Source organism: Pagrus pagrus, assembly GCF_965226575.1.
Source record: "Pagrus pagrus genome assembly, chromosome: 11".
NCBI lineage: Eukaryota > Metazoa > Chordata > Actinopteri > Spariformes > Sparidae > Pagrus > Pagrus pagrus.
In genome coordinates, this window is record NC_140195.1 from 10877328 (window position 1) to 10896432 (window position 19105).

Consider the following 19105-nt stretch of genomic DNA (forward strand, 5'->3'; position numbering starts at 1 on the left):
AATCTTCCTTTTTGGGTGAACGTATCCCTAAAACAAAAAACACCAATTCCTTATTAAAAGAAAAGTGAGCTTAAAAGGAAACATTTACCCACAAATCAAGACTCAGTCATTATCTGCTCACCCCAATGAGGGTAGAAAGAAAAAAGAAATCCCAAAGCGATTTGAGCAGATGTCATTTACACACATTTTAAAGCCCAAATGGTCACTGTAGTTGCTAAGCCAGGAGCATTAGTGAGCACTTGTCTCAATTGGATGCACAACCTCGACTGTGCATCAAGGGTCTTTATAAATCATCTGGGGATCTCAGGTCCTATGGAGACTTGGGTTACTCAAGACAAGCTGTAAGAAGTAATTTTAGTTTTTTTCCAGTTGCTATCCTTTAAAACACAAATCAGAATAATTTAGCAACAATTGAACGTCAAATACTCCCAAAGACAACAAGACAAGCACATCAGCAGTTTCCAGTTTATTTACATTACACTTGTTGCTTCAGTATGACAGAATAAAGCAATGCACAAGCTTGAGCCTTTAAATACATTCAAGTTCAGTTCATTTTTATACGTTTATAATAACGTGTAGTTTGCAAAATTTGAGAAATAAACTTACAAATTAGGATAAGTATTTACAAGAGGAAAAGCCAGACGCTTTAAACATGAAAGCAATACTTTTTAGGAGTGAAACTCTTCCAGGGAGCAGAAAACAAAACAGAACTTAAGCATTCACTTCCCCTTTACTTGGAAAAAATAAACTTCTGGCAAAGACTAGGGGGGGGGAAGGAAAAAAAGAAAACTATAGTCACATACAGTGGACCCTTTAGTGAGCCATGCATCCATATTCAAAATGGGTGAAAAGGACAAATAAAAAAAGTACAATCTTGGTAATATGAGGGCAGGATAACTGCCTCAGAAAACAAATAAGAAAAAAGATCCTTCTTACAGTGCCATTAGAGCTGCTTTTGCTCACTGCAATGGGTAAACACAGTCCCATTTGTTTAAAGGGAGATAATAGGAGGATGTGGTTGCTTTCGTGTCTTGGTATTAAACTCTGACCTCTACAGCTGTCCACCCCTGGCTCTGTAAGAAGACAGAGTCTGAGCAGTTCCCCGCCCTCTTTGTCCCGCATATCCACCTCTGAAACCTTGGCCCCTCAGGAACCGTCCAGGGACCCCAAAAGTCTCCAGATTGCGCTTCCGCTCCTCCGCCCATGTTAGTCTATAACACACAAAGATGGACAAAGCTTGTGGTCAAACACACAGAAGGAACCAGTGTTTGAATGTTGAGGATAAAAAAGACAGTTAGTTTACCTGAACTTCTTATCAGATGAGATGTTGTCAAAGAAAGACTTTGCTTTGTCATAGTAGCATTTTGGTCCAAAATGATCGTCCTCTGCAGTCAGGTGCAGGTCCTCTTTTTCTTTGTCTTCTACCTCATGAGTTCCATCTGCAGACAGAAACTTGTACTGTAAAAACTGTAGAGGGATACTGTGGTGAGACCAAGCTGGGTACGAATGTGAAAGGCCAATACAGTGATTTTCAAACTCATGCTCATCTGTTGACCATTCCAAATCTTTATTTTTTTTATTTTTTAAAATTGGATAACAATTGCTTGAATTTTCCTGATTTTAAGTTTGTTTCCGTTTAATAATATTAAACAATTAATATTATTGTTTCTTGAGCCAAAAACAGTAAATTAAAGCTGTGCAAACTTGGATGAAAAAGGTTTGAAATCAGTGTCAAAAAGCAGAAGATAAAAATGCAGTGGTGCACATCAGCTGATGAACCAACCCTTTATGTTCATGTCCTGCACCGCCCGTTCCAGCTCCTCCTTGATAAACTGTGCATTTGAGGAATCGAAATCAAAGTCTGTGTCAAACTTAAGGGTGGCCGATGGAACATTGGCCACCATCAGCTGGCCTCTACTACGGTTCCTGCGCCTCCGAGCTCCTGAGATGTTTAAAAAAAAAAAAAAAGTTTTTTACAGGATTTTTCTTTGGTGGACTATTTAAATACAGAAAATTCAGATATGTCGTTGTTTTACAAACCTACCTTGTCTTCTTCTGGGTGGTGTTGGCCTGTTTTCAATATTCTGCTGCCGAGTTTCACGCTGAGCTCTGGGCATACCTGGGCCTGACTTCACTTCAATTCAAAAACAACATTCACGCTTACTTTTAAGATTGCTCCCAGTTGCACCGATGGACACGTAGAATTCCCTGAACATCCCAAACAATGCTTTAAGACTTAAACAACCCAAGCTATTTACTTTTTGGTCAATTACTGGACATTTTATTTTGCCTTTCATCATTGCAATTCTGTATGCTTACTGGAGGCTCCAGTGCCCCTTCTGGTCTGGAAACTCTCTCCTCTGGTCCTCTGAGGCCTCCTTCTTTCCCACCGCTGCTCCTGCTCCTGGGATTCAGTCGAACCCCTCCTCTGCATAGATCTTTCCACATGGAGGGTTTGAACAGCCTTTTCCACCATGGGGCCCCTTCTGAGATGTAGGCCTGGAAGTAAAGGCCCTGCATTTCAGTAAAAAGCAATATGTTAACAACCCACTTAAAAGTATTCAGCTACATCATGGCCAGTTAACTTGAAATACATTTGCATTAATTGACTTACCAAGGCCAAGAGCTGCAGCATACTGTTGATTAAGCAGAGAGTTGGCAGCAAGCTGGCTGTAGGCGGGCATCCTCAGGGGGCTAAATGGCTCACGAGCAGAGTAGACGCCCGAAGAGCCTGCACTGGATGACTGAACGAAAGATGTTAAAACAATTCAACATGTTTTCTGGGTATTAATTTGCCCACTTTTAGGGTATGTACATGCAGTGACTGTGTACCTGTACTATTGCAGGATCTGGGGGTAGGCCGTGGTGAGATCTTGGAGCTTCACACAGTGTGATGTCCTTAATATCACTTCCCCGGAAAGTGATGTACTCATAGACATCATCTTTGGGTGCCGTTGGTCTGTCAGTGGGTCGTCCCTCCGTTCCAAAACACTTGACTGGATGAGAAAAAAAGCAGTTGATAAAACTAAGAATGTTTACTTCTTCATGCTGACAGGCCTTCAAGCATGGGCATGCACCACTTACCTTTCGCCAGCACTACTGTGGAGTTCACTTTATCAATTGTATACAAAATCCCCTCATAACGATTCTGGGCTTTTGAGACCAGCCCTATTTTACAGCCAATGTACGGTTTTGCAGAACTCATGTCTGGAGAGTATTCGAGGTAATTGCCTATCAATACAAGAACTCACAGCAGGCAGCAGTATTCAAGCCATGGAGCGACTGGTAACAATTTATAAGCGTCCTCAGGTGACCTGAAGCCCCGCCCACTGATTGAGGCTTTAAACGCACCTGGCGATGAGCCGGCCGGCCTCAGGTGGCTACTTTGCATAAACGCCCATTATGATTATTTGTAATACATCTGTGGTCAGTGTGTGAGTTGTATGCTATGTGTGTTGCTATACTCAAGAAGCCTTTTAAACTGCTAATTGTTGATATACACTCTCGGGACTTTGATAGCCCAGATGTCTGTGAGCGCTGAGGCAGCTGCTGCGGTTCCTCTGGAAAAAAAAAAATAGCAACAACGCAGCCATTTTGAGTCGTCTACGATACAATCTAATGGATACAAAATGCTTCGGTACTGTGCATAAGTCTGCAAAGGTCTGTTAAACGACACAGACACTCTCTCAGAGAGTCTCCTCAGTGAGATAAAGTCCCACCAGGAGCGGCTCTGCGAGTGGTATCGTTGTTTTCCCGTGGAGCTGCCAGACAGCGCTGTCACTCCACACTGCAGCTCACAACCATTTGCTCCAACCTTTATTTTCTTCGAGGAGCCAATCACAGCGCCCGGCGAGGCCGCGTCACCGAGGGCGCATCCAATCGGCGCATGCGTCTCACGAGCGAGCGTAGCTGAGCAAAGATGGCGGCGGGCTCCGATTTGCTGGATGATGTTTTCTTCAACACAGAGGTGGACGAAAAAGTAGTTAGTGATCTAGTCGGGTCTCTGGAGTGTGAGCTATCGGGATCAGGTCGCGTCAACGCAGCAGTCAGGGTCCAGTCTGCAGCAAATTACGTCGGCAACCCAGCTAAAGGTAGTAATTCAAATGTTCAGGGCAGCAAAATGGGACTTTCACAACAAGAGCTTGCTAAAGCAGGTAAGATAGCTGCCCACTCCGGTTAGCTAACATTAGCTAATTTTGGTCACGTTGTTCAACTGATAGTAAGCTAACTTGGCTTCACTTGTGTGTGTCCCGAAACTAATGCGAATCGGAGACTTGCTCGACACCCCCTTGTTTTCATGTGTTTCCGCTGCTGTAGGGACAGGAGTGCAAGGAGGTGTCATTAACAGTACGGGGTCCCAAGGTTCAGGCATGGATGGAGCAGCCGGGACCACATCGGCGGCGGCGGCGGGACAGAGTGTGACAGCCGCTCAGACTCAGTCCAAGCCGGGGATAGCTAGCGGAGTCGTTACGGTAGTGTCAGATGCAGCATCTGGTGTTGTGAAAGCTGGGACGACTGCTGTTCAAACTTTGAATGGAAGTACCGTGGTGGTGAACTGTCACATCCCCGGAGGCGCGTCTGCTGACAGCAGCGGCCACAACTCCCAGCCCGCCGTCGCGCTTGTCAACAACGGACCCGTGTCTGTGAGCAAAGGGAGCGCGGCGGTCTTGTCCTCAGCAGCCAGCACTATCATACGAACTTCCTCGACAAGTGTGCAGAATGCTGTGATCTCGTCTCAGTCCTCTGTGAAAAGCGTCCCTACGGTCACACTTGTGAGGCCACCTATGCAAACTCTCACCATCACCTCGCAAAGTGGAGACAACCCGACCGCAGTTTTAACGTCGCCAGCCGTCAGCGTCAGCAGCGCGACGGCTGTCAACTCCACGAAAACTATAATTCAGACTGGTGGACACGTTGTGGCTTCAACTGTTGCGACAGGGACAACCGCGACCATGAGGAGTCCGACTGTTTTGCAAAGCTTGAGGACTTCAGTGCCGTCAACAATCGCTGCCACTCCTCCTGGAGGAATACGAGCTATTGCTCCGCAGGTTTTGGCCCCTCGACTCGCCCAGCCTCAACAAAACGTCCAAAACATCCAGCTGCCTCCAGGTAACTCACTCCAAGTTTACAGCATCTGGAAACTGTGCTTTATCAAGTTAGATGTGAAGAAGTGTTGCCTCTCAACTTGTTGCTATCAAACATAAAAAGCACTTACATTTACGTTTGTGCACGTTTCTTTGCTGCTCCTGTGTGTAGAGGCAGGACCAAGTGTCAGACATGTTTTTGAGAATAGATCGTCTTCTGGGGCCACAAACATCAGATTAGAGGAAAAACTGCACACCAGTTTAAAAGCCAAAAGAATGAGGGCAGTCAGCCAATTTATCCCTGAAGTTATATCAATGTAGCTTTCAGTTGCAATCTGTTGATTCTTATTATGTTGTCTTGTCAGACACAATAACAAACTGTTGTCATTAACAGCTATTTACTGTGTATCTATCCCATGTGTCTGTGAGGGTGATTGACTGTTTCTGACCTCAGTTATTAATTCAAGGCTTTGCTGTGAATTTTAATTTTACCCTCAACAGCTATTAATTGTATAATACAGATTTTTTCCAACATTAAAACAGTGTGCTGTGGATGGAGTGTTGTTGTTTAGAGCTTCCCAAATCAGAAAGTGAATAAGGTATGACATAACAGGGAGCGTACCTATGTTCCCCGATCGGGGAACCCTAACCCTAACCCTAACAGCGGGGAACATGGGACCCTTTTTTTAAAAAAAAAGGTCCTATGTTCCCCGGTCACATACACAGCGGGGAACATAGGACCCAGGGAACATAGGGATGATCCCTAACAGGGACAACTCAGCCCAAAGAGTTTGTGCCTTTGGCATGCACAGTGGTCCTCATTAAATTATCAACTTTGCGGAAAAAAGTTTTGCTGTGCTGTTGTTGTACTGTGTTGTGGTTGCTTACAACATCTAACTACATGTTGTCTTGTGGTTTGAAATGTTTTTGGCACCATGTTTTCTCTTTTTGGTCTGACCTGTCGCTGACTGGCTAGAAATGTCTGAACATACAGTAGTCCTCCCAACTGAAGATATATCCAAGCTTCAATAGACCTATGGATGAGTAATTAACACCCTCTCATGTCAGAAACTCTATACAGTATATTGGTGAGACTGATCAGGACAGGAAAGCCCTGACCTTTTGACATTATAACCCCGCTTGACTTGTGCCTCTTTCAGGCATGGTCTTGGTTCGCAGTGAGAGTGGGCAGCTGCTGATGATTCACCAGCAGACCTTGGCTCAGATGCAGGCTCAGTCGCAGTCCCAGAGCGCCATGACACCACGACCTGCAGCCCCCACCAGCACTCCACCTGTCCAGATCACCTCTCTACAGGTACCGGGACTGCTGAACACATGATCGCAGAAAATGTGACTCATTAGTTTTAGGTAGTGACGCACATATCTGATGTGCAAGGTCAGTATTAGCAGATTGGGTATTCGCCAGATGTGGCTGATGATAGTTCCTCAGTTAATCTGGAAAGTAAAGGCACTTTCATGGAATGGGCACTCAGTATTGGCTAGTACCCTGAATTTGTATCAGGACTGCTATCAAAAGAGTAAAAAACCAACAAAATGAATTTCTTGTGACAAATTATAGAGAGAAACACTTTTGTTGATCTGATAAATCTTATGAGGCAGCCTGAATTAGTTACATTTCAGTGACTGGTTTCACATGCACACTGTGCATGGTCACTGAACAGTTAAAATCATTCTCAGAGTGGACTCATTTCATTTGACTTGTGTGTAGTTTTGCATCAAACTTTTAGATGAGTGAGGAAAAAAAAAGTTAAGAAATATAAGTGAAAGAATATTGACATCCTCTGCTGCTCTGCAGGCTCCAGGCACATCCCTCCTCGCTCGTCCGGTTACTCCCACCACCATTATTAAACAAGGGTCCACGGTCCAGACCACTGTGACGGCCACCACCACATTGCAGAGGCCTCCTGTACTGCAGGTAACCCCACCACACATCCTTTTTGAGTATTTAGTTCCATGTGCAGGGTCGTTCATTTGATTTAAAAGACTAAGTTCGTTACACAAAATCTTGTTTTTGTGCTGACGATCAAGTTAAAGCAAACCCTTTTCTCTGTATGAAACAAGCTGTTGATTGGCCACGTGTTATACTGCGAGCAATCGCTTTGGCTTATAAGTCATTGCAGCTCTGACTGGTAGATCATTTCTACCTGCTACTCAGAATTTTTACTTGCCACTTCTGAAATCAGTGCACAGCTAGCTGATCGCCTCCAGTGATTCAGAGATGCCAGTGAAATCGGTGACGTCAGCACCATAATTGCCCTCCTGCTCTTTCTTGCCCACGTCACTCTAGACATTAAGTGCGTCCTCGATGACCTTCTCAAAACCCTATTGGCCAAGCTCTTCCCCTTTACCATAAGTCCATTTTTCACTTAGTGTTCCTGTCCGCCAAGCACCCACATGTAGCCCCACAAATTTAGCTTCAGTCATTGTGTAAAAAATTGATTTTCCCAGGAATGAACTTAATCATTCACAGGAAGTTCGGATCCATTTGTTTAATGATGCTTGTTGTTAGTTCAAATGAATTGTTGTTCATATTTCCACTCCTCGTGGAATTTGTGCACATTTGTCCACCTGCTGAGAACAGCTCTGCAGCCTCTCCTTAATCCTGGAGAATATAGGAGCAATTTCCTAGAATAAGAAGGTAATATAAAGCCTTTAGTCCTGACTACAGCAGGGATAAATGCATCTTTCTTGGACCAGTTAGGATTGATTTCCTGCTGAAATGCCTGATAAAAACAGGCCCTGGAGCTGTTTCATAGCTTCTATTGTCATCTCGCTTTGCTAATAAATGTGCAATGAAAGGAAGGGTTTTTGTATCAAGGTCTGCATATTTGTTTTAATTTCTGTGTATTCTCTGGGCGTGCTGTTTATTTGCTCACTTTGGAAAAACCTCCCAGGTTCTGTAAATCTGTCTTGTTAGTTATGATTTTGTGCAGGTTGCCATGGCATTTCTTTTAAAGGTTACTACATTTTACACAATTCATTAACAGGTTTTCTTTTTCTGTTTTGCACATCATGTTTTGGAAGAAGACAATTGTCAAGCTCCAAAGAGTTCACACTGTACACATAGTATAAATATCAGTGAGTGTCCTGTGATGGCACAAATACAATATCTAGCACAGCTCTTTCCTGGAAAATAAAGCTTGTGGAAAAAATTGTTCATGTCTTTGGAAAGTTGAATGGAGTGTGCCCGAGGTCCAGACATGTCAAAGCTGTTATTCTGACCTTGTCATTGTCCTGAGTCTCATCTCATGACTGTACATTCACTGACTTATATAGAACACCATCATGCTGGGAGGAACTGCCACCACCCCGGGACAGCCGATAACAACGCCCGCCACAGTGCAGCCTGGATCTGCAGCCACAGCAGTTACACAGAGGGTAGGGCCCCTCGGGGCCACTGGGACCCCTGTCACTCCAACAGCTATCACAGCTGTAAGAGAGAAGTACTAACGCTGAAAGCTTTTGTCTTTATAATCTTTCAAAGCTAACTTTACAGATATTTATTTTACTATATTGCTTTTTTCTGATTCACATTTCACACTGTACATCTGATCGAGGAAAAAAAATCCTGTATTTGTCTGTATGTGCTTGTAGGAGACACTGGAAAATGTGAAGAAGTGTAGAAACTTTCTGTCGACATTGATCAAGCTGGCATCCAGTGGAAAACAGTCCTCTGAGACCACTGCCAATGTCAAGGAGCTGGTCAAGAACCTGCTGGTAAGTTTCTCATCTCTGTGTTAAAACTTGATCTCTCTGCCCTCATCGTCATCTTTACCTTTCTTGTGATTTCTTCAAGCTTTTTTCTTGACTTATATTTATGTTGCTGCTTTAGTTAATTCAGAGACATGTCTATTATTTATTGTTTTTATTCTATATTCTATGTTGTTTGTTTTTTTACCACTGTTGGTTATATATATCCTCCCCACTCCCATTTGAAATGTACTTATTTGTTGTTATTTAACTTTATTATCGTCTTTCTTCTTTATCATTTTACTGCTTTTATTGTTGTATATCATTATGCCAGACGTGCTTTGCTAGTTACTGCTTTTATTGAACTGTTTGCTCTTTATTGGGCTTGATCATTTCTTTATTGTTATTACCGATGGTTTGTTACCATATCTGTATCCTCCCAGCCTGTATGAATGTGAATTCAGGGCACTGCTGAGTTTAATGCTCAGTCAATTTTCCCTGAATAAAAAATGGTTGAATAGTTTCTTTTGTTCTGGTCCATCCTTTGTGTTTATTGTACAACAGGAAGCCAAGATAGAGCCTGAAGATTTCACCAGTAGGTTATACCAGGAGCTCCACTCCTCACCGCAGCCATACCTTGTGCCTTTCCTGAAGGTGAGATCAGTGACACACTAGCACATTATGCAAATAAAATTTATGATGCTATATGTTACAGGTTGCGTCAGCTCAGAGCTGGTTGGCTTTACAATTCTGCTCCACAGCAGGGTTTGCATTACTCCGCAACGGTACATGTTTTTGATAATAACTATAGTTTACTTTATGGTTACTATTAAATTGATTTAATAGTAATAGTTCAGGCTTACCGTAATCCACTCGCAGACTTTGAGCCCTCTTAACCACATAATTTTACCACATTAATGTCAGATTCAGTGCGTGTACATCCCTAGAGAGTTTAGATTTCCTTTTCACAAGATCGAATCAGAAGACCAAATAATTGATAATAGTTCCTGTAAAATGACATCATTTCTCGTAAACACTGGTGCATTGACTTTTAATGATCTGAAAGTCAGCTGCATCTAGCAAACACATTTACACACATACTGGTATAACTGTGGTTTGGCGCTGGAACTAGTGCTGCAGAACCAGGACTAATTTAAACAGTTACGACTGAGGAATTGACCTTTGACAGCAGCTTTGGTATTAACTTTTACTTTTTAACTTTTATTACTTTACCCTTACGAAGCACTAGTCGGCATAAAATGGTAAAAAGAGAGGAAAAGGGAGTCTCTTCTTTTAAAGTGCTGTGTTCGGTACGGCATTTTGCTACCTCTGACTCCTCTTGACAAAAAGGCACTTTGTGCTCCACAAAATAAGTGTACAAACATTAGTGTCATTGTGCACACAGATGGTGATATCCTCAGGACTTTTTCCTGCCACCGTCAACCAACAGTTTCTTAGAAATCCTGTTTCCAACAATTCTCTCTTCACGCCCTTGTCAAAACATTCTGGGAGTGCAACAGATAAGTTGTCATCCTTCCAAGAGTTGCAACCGACAGATGGTTTAAGCAGAAGCATTCAAATAGAAATAATAGGTTAAATGTAGCAAAGTTCTGTTTTATTTACAGTAATTTTGCGTTGTGTTAGGTTTGAAGGTAAATTGAACAGTTGTAACAATAGTATCTAAACATACAGTTTGAAAGCAGAATGTATGTTGACAGGGATTTGGTTGGTTGGTGGTTTTGTTTGAGTGAGAAAACGGTGCATGAATCTTAAAAGTCGTCATTAAATGTACTTTGTGTCAAAAACAATAAAAAGTGATCCACAGGTGTCTGTTTTGATGACTGCGTGAAGAGTTTTGAAAAAGTGAACTCGTTTTTTTGAGAAATACGTGTTACCAATTGCAAAACAACTGCCACAAATTTGACAAAAAAGTGTAATCGTTGAGTACATATTAAAATTCAGGTAAAGACAGTGCTGCTAGAGTGTAGTGAAATTACAGGGACTTTCATGTGCAACGATGTGAGAGGACAGTTGTTATCAGGCTTTTTTGTTTTTGGTCTGCATGAGCTCCATGAGGGCTTTTTTTTAAAACCTTTTTAATAAGCACATAATTAAATCAATTTAACCATAATTAAAGTCAATCTAAAAACATAATCATCAGTGTCTTATTTGTTGATTTTCAGTAGGGAATGCTGTTAAGTAATCATCTTTACAAATAGCACCGTTTTCTCAGTGGGATGTTAGATAGATGGAAATTAAAAAAATGTGAAAATAAAGCACAAAAAACAAACTAAATTCTTTACGCTTCTTTATGTTTTCGGCTCAGTATGTGTGCAGCTCTTTTAAATTACAGTAACCAAATCTATCCTGTGTGGACTGAACTGAACGCATGTTCACTCTTGTCTGTCTTCTGCCTACAGAGAAGTCTCCCAGCGCTGCGTCAGATGACCCCAGACTCAGAGGCCTTCATCCAGCAGAGCCTGCTTCCTCAGCCCAGCACTCCAGCAGCAGCAGCAGCCTCCACACCCCTCACCGCAGTGGTGCTACGACCTCCCCTCTCCACCGTCGCCACTACGGCTACCAGCACTGCCGCAACCAAAACCACAGTTATCAGCCTCACTCAGTCACCTCACTCTAAACCCGGACTGGTAATTTTGCTGCTAGTGGGATTAATTATCCGTGTCTCAGTTCAGACATTGGCATGCACGTGTGGAAACCTTGCATGTAAGAGTTTATTCTTCTGTTCTTGTCTGTGCTTTTAGTCCCTGTTTCTCATTCTTGGTCTCTGAATATGCACAGATAGTGCCCCAGCAACAGGGGACAATAGCAAGGCCACAAGTGACCCTGGCTCAGTCTCCCATGGTAACACTGAGAGGACAATCTCATAGCCGCATTATTGTGGGCCAGCCGCAGGTTGTCAAACAGCTACAGACAGGTGTGTCTTCAACTTAATTCCTCCCTCTTTTATTTCTGAGCTGAATATGCGGTTAATTGTTTGTCAGTAGGATTATTAAATCAGTAGTAATGCCCTGAATGTCATTATTGTCTTTTTTTGGGACATCATACCATAAACAATGGGCATCTTCCAAAGAATCACATGCTGAACAAATGCATTGGGAAAAAAAGTCACTGAAAAACACCAAAATATATTTGTCCCTTCTGCTGTATTTGGTCTTTCACTGTTGGACACTATGGAAGTGCTGCCACCTTGTGGATACTGACTGTAATTGCAGGATATTAAACTCGTACAACGGTGTCAAAGACCTTACTGTACAGTAACAACCTATATGTTTCTCAGTTGGTTGCAAAAATCTGAATTATCTGTCTGTCTCTGTGTGTCTGTTAATTCCAGCGGTGAAGCAGACGTTGGTTTCAGGGGCCAAAGGAGTACAAGTAGTCAGTCAGGCCGCTCTTACTGCTGCTCAGAAGAACAAGCTGAAGGAAGCAGGAGGAGGAACCTTCAGGTTTGTGACACATTCAGATAAATATCATTAGTGTCTCTTAAACACTGGTCTTCAAACTGTCAGTATTCAATTTCCAATTTTCCAGTTATTATAGTTGATGTCAGCAGTAAGTAAAGACATGCCATCTCACTTATATTTATGTTGCTGCTTTAGTTAATTCAGAGACATGTCTATTATTTATTGTTTTTATTCTATATTCTATGTTTTATTTGTCTTTTGTTTTTTTTACCCCTGTTGGTTATATATATCCTCCCCACTCCCGTTTGAAATGTACTTATTTGTTGTTATTTAACTTTATTATCGACTTTTCTCTCCATTTTTCAATTCAATTCAAAGTAGCTTTATTGGCATGGGAGACATATATTTACATTGCAAGTTGGAAATGAAACAAAAAAACAGCAAAAAATTAAAAAGCATAAAAATTATGTAAACAGAAGAAATGTTACTTTCACCATTAAAAATCTACACACATTTATATATAAATAACTAAATATTTTTTTAAAATATATACATATGAATACAAAAAATGAGAACTAAACACTGCAACATTTCAAGTGCGCATGTTTAAGAGCTGTTTCTTCTTCTAAGTTTGTCTCTAAAGAGATGCATTCACGTTAGAGCTGGAAGGATTCATTGATTAATCAGTTGACAGAAAATTTGTGGGGAAGTATTTTGATAATCATTTAATTATTTTAGTAACAACTACATCATCAACTACCCTCTGCCTGTAAATTGTGAAGATTTGCCGCTTGTCTTTATCTTATGTGATGGCAAACTAATTATCTCTGCATACAGCGTACACAGGGCATTATGTCATCCTGCTCAGACGTTTGCGTGCGCTGATTTATTTTTGTTAACACTGCATAACGGATGATAATGTTATGTTTTGGTGGAGATCGCTCCTTAAATTTTCATGATGTGGAAAAACTAATGTCCTTGTAATGGAGGTTATTATGCTGTGATATGATAAAGTCATCATGGTCAGATGTTGTTTAGAAACAGTGTACTTAAAGTGTCTCTTTCAGTTTATTCTCCTGGTTCTGTTGATATTTAACCACCCTTGTGTTGCTCAATGATGAATTGGTTGACATGGACGCATTTGCTAATTAATACAGTAATTATCTGAATTAATGACCCCGTAAGCATAACTGGTCATGGGTAATACATCATGGTAGTTACACCTTTTCTGACACAGTGTCACCATAAACAATTTTCTGCATTTACAAAGATCAAGTGAAGCTTTAATGTCACCTTGGGGCAATTCAGCTTGCAGACAGCGGCAGACAGGATTTATTACCGGGCTATTTTATTGGATTGCATTAGACTGTACAAGTGTAACTAATAGACTGGTTTATGATGTGAAGCGAATTTGTGAGCATAAAATAGTAATATGATTGAAGGGCTCATGCATTTCTGTTCTGCCTTGTGTATCATGTAGCTGGTGATAAAGTTGCTGTTCCATGGCTGCCTCACAAAAGAAACTTTGAAATTTATCTCAATGAAAACGCCCATTTAAATTCCTTCCCTAAGTTGATTGTTGTTGTGGACATTTTGTTTCTCCACGAACGGAAATTTGAGGAAGAAGCTACTTAACGATGCATTGTGACAAATGTGATTCTTTTAATTTATTATGATGTCATGTGATTGTATGATCAGATTAAGTAATCAGGGTGCCTGATGAAGACCAAACCAGATAAATGAAACAGTTGAGATAATTTTGCATAAATGTGAAAAAGAGACCTCAGTTTTAATCATTTTACTTCTTTTCTTTTATTCCATCCAGGGATGATGATGATATCAACGATGTGGCCTCTATGGCAGGAGTGAACCTGTCAGAGGAGAGCGCCCGTATCTTAGCAACCAACTCTGAGCTTGTCGGCACGGTCACCCGTTCCTGTAAGGATGAGACCTTCCTTTCCACCCCGTCACTCACCCGGAGAGCTCTGGAGATCGGTGAGTTCACTTGAGAGAAAATGTACAGCGCGTCGACGCGGTTTCACTCACTGTCTAAATCCTTATCCACACGCTCACCGCTGTGACAGGTAAGAAGTTTGGCGTCAGCGAGTTGGGCACAGACGTGATCAACTACATTTCCCATGCTACGCAGCAGCGACTACAAAACCTGCTGGAAAAAGTTTCACAAGTGGCACAGCAGAAGAACATAAACTTAAAGGTGATAATTATGTCCAGTAATTTGAGAGCTGGTGAGACACATTCACATTTGTTTAATTCCTTCTGTTTAATTCCCTTCTGTCCTTCATCCTTCAGGAGGATGAGCGGTACGAGCAGGTCGGCGATGTGCGAGCTCAGCTTAAATTCTTCGAGCAGCTGGATCAGATGGAAAAGCAGAGGAAGGAAGAGCAGGAGAGAGAGATTCTCTTGAAGGCTGCCAAGGTAACAGTATATAAACAAGGACACACGCTATCACTGACAGGAAGAAACCCTCACACGTAATTGCACTGACAAAGCGAGTGAGTGATCTTGGGCCAGTGCCATTAGTATACATTTCTTCTGCTAACTGCCAGGAGAGAACAGGTCTGCTAACTGAGTGACTGAATGAATAAAACTGTTGAATAAATTGAACATATCCATCTTGAAATATTAAAATGTCCTCTACCTTATTGCAGTCTAGGTCAAGGCAAGAAGACCCTGAGCAGCTCAGACTTAAACAGAAGGCCAAGGAGGTAAGTGTATGCTTCAGTAAGTGCCTGTGTGATTTCATTCATTGTGAAGGCAGCATGATGAGCAGGCCCAGGCGGATTGTGCAGATTTCTTTTCAGTTTTTAGTGGTAATCCAGATTTCTGTGCTTGTAATGTGATAGATAATATTCCTTTTAAAGGTACAATATGTAAGAATTGGCCACATCTTGAATGGGGGCAGCGTATCATCAGAGTAACTGCCCACTGCTGCTAACTGTAGCTGTCGTTAGCTCAGTTAGCCGTGCAGCCAGCGGTTCGGACTGGGAGCGACAAGTGGTATTGCGAGAATAGACTGGCCAGGGCTAACTGGCTAATTACTGCTTACTTCAGATATCTCTTTAACAAAATCAAGTCTTTGACATGACATCAAAATTCGTATTCACATATTGCACCGAGCAAAAATAAGCAAACGTAATACATTAAAACAACCTGTAATTGCCTTAAGCAAACTAAAATAAATGCTTAGTAGATTTTAGTAGAACCTATGAATTTGATATTTGATTTCATCACCAACATGAGGGACTTTAGATGCTCCAGCACCATCTGTCTCCTCAGGCAGTCCAACAAGTGGCGGCACACTTACCAGAACAACACTCCCCCGTGGTGCTGTAGGTGGGCCACAAGAGGACATCTAAAGTTTTTAATTTTCAACTTTGTCATTAGGTTTTAAAATTACTGTAAAATGATTATGATGTGATTATATATTTAGATTTAAAATAGTTAATAAGAAGTGATAAAACAGACTGTAGGACAGATGGAATGGATCTTATATTATGTCAATGACAGGGATTTTTACTGCTGCAAGTGTACAAATTGTTACGTGTATGCGGATGGATTATGAGTTTGCGCTGCATTCCCTTAGGCCTGTTTTCACATAGAATTGTTCTGTTCATGAAATAGAAAATGTTTTGGGGAAATACTTCATCGTCTTGTGTGTTGATCTGTGTTGTGATTTAAAGTTTGGGTGGGCCCCAGAAGACTCCCCAGTTACAAATAGGGCTAGTTATAATATCTGCATCAGAAAGTTGATTTGCCCGATCCCTTGACACATTGTGCCAATGCACCACTAACTTTGAAACTGAAACCAAATATTAAATTGTGTTAATGTTCTGAGTTTTTCGAGCATTTTCCTCATTAGTTTAAAATCTGCGGAAAGTCTGTGGCGTTGTCGTCGGAATTCTGCGGGCGCAGGTTCTGTGTGAGCCTGATGATGAGTTTTTGCTGTTGGACTAATCTACGTTTTACTGCTTGTATTCCAGATGCAGCAGCAGGAGCTGGCTCAGATCAGACAGAGAGAAGCCAACCTGACTGCGTTGGCAGCAATCGGCCCGAGGAAAAAGCGGAAAATGGACTCTCCTGTGAGGGGTGCCAGTGCAGAGGTGAGGAATACAGAACCATTTGCCATAGAAGGGTTGAGCTTATTGTGAATTATTTCAAATTTGCAGAGCCAATAAAAGACTAAATGTGTTTCATGTGTTTGCTCCGTTTTACACTCCAGGGCTCAGGGTCAGGCCCCTCCCAGCCTGGAGGCTCCAGTGGAGCAGGCTCCAGACAGTTTATGCGACAGCGCATCACCAGAGTCAACCTCAGGGACTTGCTCTTCTGTCTGGAGAATGAAAGGGGGACCAGTCACTCACAACTGCTCTATAAAGGATTCCTTAAATAGCACCCGCATTATAAAATGACAGTGGCATTCAGGAAGTAGAGTTGAGCGTCATTTCAGACCCTTTCTGTCGGTACTTTCTTTGATCACCCACTGCAGAATGATGAGACGTCAGACTGTGGGGGAGAGAATTATCTGGAACACTGAAAGGACGTCAGCTTTTAAGAGCCTCTTAAAGCACAGGCCTTTTTGTATTTTCAGCGAGGAGGTGGAGCAAATATTGGAACTCCCAACCACACTTCAGTCATGCACTGCCTCATGCTGCAAAAAAAAACGTCTTTTTAATGAACTGAACACTTTCGATCTGATAACCTTGTCAGGGTCATTTCACTGGCATCCGTTTTGTAGCAGCGACTCTCTGTGAAGTGGTTTTCGATTAATGTGCGACGTTCAGGTGCAACAGCAACATTTTACAAAACTGCAGTATTGCTAATTTTCTTAATCATGTTGACATAAACACTCTGTTTATTTAAGTTCCTTACAGAGATTTAAATCTATTACATTTATACTATATTTTATCACCGTTTTAATGCCTATGGATTGTTTTACAGAGACTAATCACTAGTCTTGTCATCTGCTGAGTTGCCTTCTTGCCAAATGAAGCCATATGGATTAGAATGTGTTGATCAACTTCAGTAACTTCATCTATCCAACAGTTCTCTCCAGGTTTGTAGTATGTGTGCTTTTTATTGTTTTGTTACACACTTCCTGTGTTTGTCTTGGTTGATTGAAAACAAAAAACGGTTATTTGTATGTCACGAGTTTAATATTTGAACTCTCACCGCTGTGAGAGTTTTCGGACACGGTGGTTTAAAGCGTATTTCCACTTTTTATTCACGTTATAGCACATGTAATATACAGACTTCGTAGACTTTACATTCTTTTTGATCATTTCTGAAGCACAACAATCTTTGGCTTTTTTTCCCCCCACCTCCCGAGCAATCGGCAGCGTTCATTAATTTCCTCAACGATGATGTTTGTCACGTACTGGTTTAAAAAGTCTGCAGATTTTTTTACGTTCAAAGTATACTGAAACACTTAAAACATGAAAACAATATTGTGGATTTGGCTTTGTGTTTGACTTTAATAATATCACCAAAAAGCAAAGCTTTCAAGTCATTTTCCAGCCTTTCATTAATGTCACCCGAAGAGCTACAGACTTTGACAGAAGTACTTTCTGAAAAATATCTTTTTGGCAGGACGTTTACTGGGATTGATCGCCTTCTGGAGAACATTATAGCCTTTGCTTTGTGTACCAGAGTGACTGCCTGATGTTACTTAAAGGTCCAGTGTGTAGGATTTAGGAGCCTCTATTAGCAGACATTGAACAGAATTTTCACAATAATGTTTTTACTAGTGTAAAACGTGAAAATAATAATCATTGTGTTTTTGTAACCTTAGAATGAGCCCTTTGTATCTGCAGAGCGTAAGGAAGAGAGTGCTCAGTTAACTCCTCAAACTGGACTTTTAAAAAAAAAAAAATCCCAAACTAGTTTGGTATAAGTTGGAAACAATGTGGTTGTTAATAATGTAAAGTATCCAGGGTCTGTGGCCCCATGTGCTATAATGTGAATTTAAAAACAATGGAGTTTATCGAACTGAATCCCAACAATGTTATTGTTTGCAGTCATTTAAGAGAATCAAACATATTCCACATTTTTATATATTTATGAATGATAGAGGTCATGTTGAGTAAACATGGGCCTGAGTTGCAGAGCGAGGACGGCACTTTGACAGATCAGTTTTCTAAAAGCAGTCGATCAGATGAACATACCCACTTTATAACTTTTTATATTTTTAGTGCACATACTGATATTGATCTTTATACCTTTTATCATTTTATGAAAGAATGTTTATCTGCGAGTTTTATTACTGTACATAGTTAGGTTTGCTATTTGTAGATTTATCAGTTGACAACTTCTAATTAAGCATGTTTGTCGTATCTTTCATATATAAAGATATATGAGAAATAAGACAATTATATGCTTTCTCGCCAATATCTTGTAAATTTTGCACAGCCTCTTGTTTATATGTAAATATCTGAATTTAAAAAAAGTTTTTAATTGCTATTTTACAATGGATTGAGAGAGAATGATCTCTATTAAAACAAAAAAAAAACAATGAATATCTTGTTTGTCTTAATTATTGTGGAGGACCTTCGTGCAGTTGTTTTCAGAAAGCACACAAGTGATGGCAACAGCGTCTCCACTCACCAATGTTTTCTGTGACCTGTCAGCAGTATGTGTGAACACTGACAGTCAAAGTAGTAGTTATAATAGCAGTCAAATTGAGTTAAAAAGTGAAAGTGGGCTGTAGATACAGTGATGATACACTGACATGAGCTCAGTCACAACAGCGAGCCAGAAATGGATGATAGTGTTTAGCAAAACACTTTTAAGATATACAAAGAGCTTCGAGAGCAGAAGCAAGAATATGCTAGAAATGATGATGCTGTTGTGGTTAGCGATTTTTTGAGTGTGGTG

The 19105-nt window shown here is 41.1% G+C and overlaps 2 protein-coding genes across 2 annotated transcripts; one reads left to right on the forward strand and one right to left on the reverse strand.

Moving 5' to 3' along the window:
- Positions 1–451: 451 nt before the first annotated feature.
- Positions 452–3296, reverse strand: lsm14b (LSM family member 14B). Its single transcript, XM_084367526.1, has 8 exons — positions 3085–3296; positions 2833–2996; positions 2615–2744; positions 2320–2514; positions 2045–2134; positions 1784–1942; positions 1304–1439; positions 452–1211 (listed from the first exon to the last, which is right to left on the reverse strand). Exons 1-8 carry the CDS (start codon positions 3203–3205, stop codon positions 1052–1054), a joined length of 1155 nt encoding a protein of 384 aa, XP_084223652.1. The 5' UTR covers positions 3206–3296; the 3' UTR covers positions 452–1051.
- A 106-nt stretch (positions 3297–3402) lies between these two features.
- LOC311265642 (transcription initiation factor TFIID subunit 4-like) lies at positions 3403–18747 on the forward strand. The gene is made up of 16 exons (XM_084367525.1): positions 3403–4154; positions 4318–5109; positions 6245–6399; positions 6901–7020; positions 8382–8537; positions 8700–8822; positions 9360–9449; positions 11216–11443; positions 11595–11730; positions 12148–12259; positions 14043–14212; positions 14302–14432; positions 14528–14653; positions 14887–14943; positions 16219–16338; positions 16458–18747. The coding sequence occupies exons 1-16, from the start codon at positions 3920–3922 to the stop codon at positions 16623–16625; spliced, it is 2919 nt and encodes a 972-aa protein (XP_084223651.1). The 5' UTR covers positions 3403–3919; the 3' UTR covers positions 16626–18747.
- Positions 18748–19105: the final 358 nt, after the last annotated feature.

Bases quoted from the DNA above. Each gene is read 5' to 3' on its own strand.
- LOC311265642 (XM_084367525.1), top strand. From the start codon at position 3,920: ATGGCGGCGGGCTCCGATTTGCTGGATGATGTTTTCTTCAACACAGAG. The intron at 5,110-6,244 runs GTAACTCACTCC...TGCCTCTTTCAG, and splicing joins AAACATCCAGCTGCCTCCAG to GCATGGTCTTGGTTCGCAGT. The intron at 8,538-8,699 runs GTAAGAGAGAAG...ATGTGCTTGTAG, and splicing joins CTCCAACAGCTATCACAGCT to GAGACACTGGAAAATGTGAA.
- lsm14b (XM_084367526.1), bottom strand. From the start codon at position 3,205: ATGAGTTCTGCAAAACCGTACATTGGCTGTAAAATAGGGCTGGTCTCA. The intron at 2,515-2,614 runs GTAAGTCAATTA...ACTGAAATGCAG, and splicing joins TGCTGCAGCTCTTGGCCTTG to GGCCTTTACTTCCAGGCCTA. The intron at 1,212-1,303 runs GTAAACTAACTG...TGTGTGTTATAG, and splicing joins TCATCTGATAAGAAGTTCAG to ACTAACATGGGCGGAGGAGC.